Source organism: Monopterus albus, unplaced genomic scaffold (assembly GCF_001952655.1).
Source record: "Monopterus albus unplaced genomic scaffold, M_albus_1.0 scaffold186.1, whole genome shotgun sequence".
Classification (NCBI taxonomy): Eukaryota; Metazoa; Chordata; class Actinopteri; order Synbranchiformes; family Synbranchidae; genus Monopterus; species Monopterus albus.
Genome location: NW_018128066.1, coordinates 1,954,066 through 1,959,068, shown reverse-complemented (window position 1 = coordinate 1,959,068; position 5,003 = coordinate 1,954,066). Strand labels below are relative to the sequence as shown.

At 38.1% G+C, this 5,003-nt stretch overlaps 1 protein-coding gene across 1 annotated transcript in view; it reads right to left on the bottom strand.

The window, feature by feature from the left end:
* LOC109969918 (myocyte-specific enhancer factor 2A-like) overlaps nucleotides 1–5,003 on the bottom strand; it is a 47,627-nt gene that overhangs the window by 9,487 nt on the left and 33,137 nt on the right. Inside the window, 4 exon segments of the mRNA XM_020617148.1 lie at nucleotides 8–31; nucleotides 1,315–1,368; nucleotides 2,288–2,495; nucleotides 2,975–3,109. Of these exon segments, the coding sequence (XP_020472804.1) occupies nucleotides 8–31; nucleotides 1,315–1,368; nucleotides 2,288–2,495; nucleotides 2,975–3,109 (421 nt within the window).

Genomic DNA, 5,003 nt, shown 5'->3' with positions numbered 1-5,003 from the left:
CTTCCACCAGATGAGCCTAAAAAACCATTCACTGAACAGAGGAAGGGAGAAATATGACGACATTTTAGGAATGATGCCAAAGAAATTCCAGGACTGGGTGGCACCTTGGCTTAAACAATAATTTGCAAGGTATATTTCCAGAGCCTGTTATAGTCTTGATTTTAGTGAAAAGCAGTTGTGTGTGTTAGATCTATTAAATCAACCTGTCAGCCACCAGGCTCTGAAAGGGGAATGGAGAAAGTATAGCTATATATTCTACAAGAGACAATAATGAATAACTGATCTTTTCTTGACATTACATAATGGCAGTGTTCATATAAGACACGCTGTTCTGGGAGGCAGAGCACAGACATGGCAGGGAGGATAGTCTGCAAGGTTGGACAGTAAAGACAGTAAGGTAGAAATGACCTTCACTCAATAGTGAGATATCCATCATCATTATCCAACAGCAACTCAACCTCCTTAGAAGAAACCACAAATCTCATCAAGTGAGGTTTATATTTTTAGACTTTCCTCTAATCCTTGCCTCTTTGTCAAGAGACTATTGAATATTTGTTCAAATCCACATGTGCACTGAACACAAGAGTTACTGAGCATTTTCACTGCCTCACTTCAAGAATATCAGTTTAACCACTTCACTTGTATTAGCTTTACAAATATTTCTATTAATGAAACCATCTAAAATTTTCTGAAGATACCATTTTATTAGTAATAAATGCTCTGGGATAGTTTATTGAGCTAGAGTACACGTGTTTTGGCATGAATGTGTTTAAAGCTCACAACACAAGTTTAGTAAATTATTACAATATGAAACATAACACTATAATAATATTGCCCAGAACACTAATAGGTGGTACATGGCTGTGAAAAAGTGGACCCCCTAGTTGTTGTACATTCAAAATAATTTAACAGGCAGCCACAAACACAGGGAGTGAGGAAAAGAGAGAGAGGTTACAGGATGTAAAGGTCTATGCTGGGTACAGAGTGTGTGTAGTGCAGAGCCTGGGGGCCATTGTGGAGTTTGTAGTAAAGTATTGTGAAATATTAGCAGGATGTTCAAGTGACTGTCAGCCTAGTGTACATCTGGTCTGTGTAGATCAGCACAAGGAGAGGAAAGAGCCTTGATGCCCAGTCCAACTTTTACAGGGACTGACAGGAACAGAACACCAGTCATTAGTGACGCCAGCTTAAATATTATCTTAAGTAATGTATTCCTCATATGGTCATAGTCAAAACTGCAGTTTGTGCATCTCCATGTATGTAACGTATACTGTATGTCAGTGTATGTTTGTAAGACTCCTGTAAGCTACTTGCCAACTGCTCCAGATCCATTTTGCAGAGCCAGATCAGGACTGCCTTGCAGGCCACCTGAGGATAAATACATACAAACACAGTCTATTTGATTTCAATTGCCACCAGTTTGCATCTTATAACCACTGAAATGTTTCCAATATTTTGGCTTTGCTGCACATCAAAATTTATTTGGTAGTCTTTCTTTTTCCCAGCTGATTCTGAACCATCAGCATCATTTTTATCTGTTATACCATTCCACATAAAAGAAATACACTCACCAGCCACTTTATTAGGTACACCTGTACAGTTGTACGCACGTCAATGCAACACGTTTACCTTAACATCTGTGTTTATGAAGCTCAAAATGTTTCGGTTTTTGGTGAATTATAGAAGTATAAAATCAATTATATGTTTATTATTGAGGTCACAGTTAAAGGTGGTGTTGTACTGGACTACATTATAATCACAGGTGTTCCTAATGTTTTGACCCTCTCATGTATGTAGCCAGGGAGGACAAAAATATAGAGAGACCTCTAAATATAATGTAGTCAATTACAACACCACCTTTAACTATGACCTCAATAATAAACATATAATTGAATTTATACATTTTATACATGACCATTTCACAAAAACTGTAACATTCTGGGCTTCATAAACACAGCTGTTAAGGCAGAGGTGTTGCATTGAAGTGCATACAGGTGTACCTAATAAAGTGGCTGGTGAGTATATAGTCCCATATATAATCAGTCCCATCAGAACTGGGTTCAAGAGTGTATATAGTCGCATATATAATCAGTCCCATCAGAACTGGGTTCAAGAGTGTTGGTGAATTTAAAAAGGAGTTTATTTATCAAAGGTTATAAGATTTATTTATTATTTATAATATTTATATTTATTTATCATCATATTTATATTTATTATTATAAGATTTATTTATAAATCTAATAACCTGCCGTACCCTGAAATGTTAAGCACACATGCATGCACACACCTGTATTTCCAGTACTGTGAGGTCTGTGTGGAGAGTTCATATTTCTGTGGAGGTGTGCGTGATGTGTGGAGAGGATCCCGCTATCAGCTAGAGCTGCTGTCGCTGCAGCTATTGCCTGGGAAGTCACTCCTCCTCCTCCCACTCCAGGTCTGTAGGCCATGCTACCTGGTGCTACATGCATGAAGTTCTGCTGTGGAAGGCCTGTTGACTATAAGGTAGTGACAGAAAGAGGCACATCAACATAAAGTTGGTTAATAACAGAATACAATATATGAGTTACTTATCAATGAAACTTTGTTGTTGCATCTTTAACAGTCTCTCATTTTTTGTTTGATTGGGTGGGTAACTCCCTTCTGCTCAGAGTGAATTCACAGGGGTCAAGCCTTTTTTTTATTCCACCTATGGAACTATTATAGTGCTGTGCCAAAGATGCAAATACATAATAATCCTGGTCAGATATAAGATTTTGAAAACTTTGGTCCATGCAGAGAAAATATGTGTGTTAACCCAGTGGGTTAACAGTCCCTGACCAAGCAAGGAGTCAACTGCTGTTCAGTGGCTTAGTATTAGGTATCCACAGAGTCATATCTCAAAGCTGACAATCAAGCTTATTGGTTCTCTGTCAATTAATTAGGGATGAAAAGTGAGAACAAACAAATATTGTGAATAAACTAAAATGCAACTTACAATTTTATGACTCTTCATCATATTGTCAAATTCCTCATTAATCTTCTTGTATTTCTCCTCAGTACTGGGAGCAAGAATGTAGGAGGCCTCAGCATCAGGGCTGTCGCAGCCTCTATGCTCCTTCTTGTTCAGGGCCTGTGAGTGAAATAAGCAAAGCATGAAAGTTGAGTTTAGAGGGGAAAAAAAAAAAAAAAGGTTACATCTGCATCAACAGGTCTTTTGCACAGCGTGTGGTGGCTTGTAGTTAACATTCACAAGCTGACCACTGAGAACAGTCTGTAGGTGTGTGAGATAAACTTGGTGGTGGTGGTGCTGGGGGCTCGCTACTGGGAGCAATGCTAGTTGTACAGCCCGATAGAAACAGGAAGGAAGGACCTGTGAGTCACACACATGGGGTGAATCAATGTGTATTTTCACAAACAGGTTTGTTAAAGTAAAGAAAACAAATACAAAAACAAAACACACAAATATAAAAAAAAGCTCAGCTTAGACGGAACGGTGTAAACTTATGACACTGGTTCTCATTGCTCTCTATCTAGTATGTGATTAACAGGAAGGACAACCAGCCACTTGTGCAACTAGAATCAGATGTGATTCTCCAGAGGCTCAAAGACTAGATACTTTCCTACTACTGAGGCCATAATGTATATACATTCCTGCAGGTCTGTAAGTGCAATCCTCTTTGTTCTGATTAGTGTGAATGGGAAAATATTTTTATTCTGTCATAAAATGCCTCTATAGTGTTAAGAAAAATTACGGAAAGTTGTCAGTGTTTCATTCATTACACTTTTATTTTTGCATGATTTTTGATTGGAAAATGTCCCCACAGGGGAAAAAAATGTTCTAGCTATTCTCTTCTGACTGTTAACAGCTCACAGGACCCGTTTTGTTTTTGTAACATTTACTAATTAAACCAATGGCTTAATTCCCATCGGTTGGCCATATAAATGTCTCTCTGTTAACTCTCTACTGCAGTGAACTCTCCAATCTAAAATAATCAAGCAGTGTCATTTCATTTTTTTGCCACACTAGAGGCACAGTTGTAGGAATGGCCAGTCAGTCAGTCGGTTACTTTGGTCCAAAGTGAAATGCCTCAACAACTACTGGGTGGCCTGCTGTAAAGTTGATTACAGCCATTCATGATCCACAGAGGATATATCGTAATGATCCAGCAAATAAAACTTTTTTACTTATCCAACAAAACCTCTACTTGATGGAACTGCACAAAGTGTTTTTGCAGACATTCATGGTACCCTGACTTTTCCTCCAGCAACACCATGTTGCTGATATTTATCTGTATGTATCAGCATCAGCTGCACTTTGGTACTGGTTAGAAAATGTTAGGATGCTAAAGCACTACATTATTATGAGATTATTAATTATCAAAAATTATAAACAGTAACATAAGTAATGACATTTTGAGCATGTTACCCTTTTTGCATTTAGCTGAGAGCACAGCTGTGCCTAAGTGTACAGTCTCACAGAGCTGCTAGCATCGCTCTAGATGCTTGGTTTTATATTTCTAAAATAAAATTTTGTGCATTCATTGTTTTTATCACTGTTACCTGTACAGACTGTCCATTATTCTACTGTGGAGTGTCTAACAGTTTGTTTGAGTAGTACAAACATTAACTGTCATCTTCCTCTAAAGAGGTGCACATTTCAGGAGTATATTCTGACAATTAAGTGTAATCTTATCTCATCCTAGTCTTACTCATCTATATTCACACCACCGGCCTTTTAAATGGACTAGAACAAGCACATATTTTATGGAAAACCTGAAACACCTTTGGGTTTGGTTAAGGCTTTACAGTGGTGCAGGATTTATACATGGAGAAACAAAAGGCAAAGAGTTGGCTGTTAATGCATCCCTGAGCACCACAGAGATATAGCCATCAAATAAGATTCATTAGTGCAAATACCTCTGTCTGTAGGGGATCATATTGCTGTCAGCAGTAAAGCTTAGACAAATATTCTGTGCTTGAGAATAGCAGGAAGAAAGTCACTTTCGGCCTTTTCCCAGTTAGGG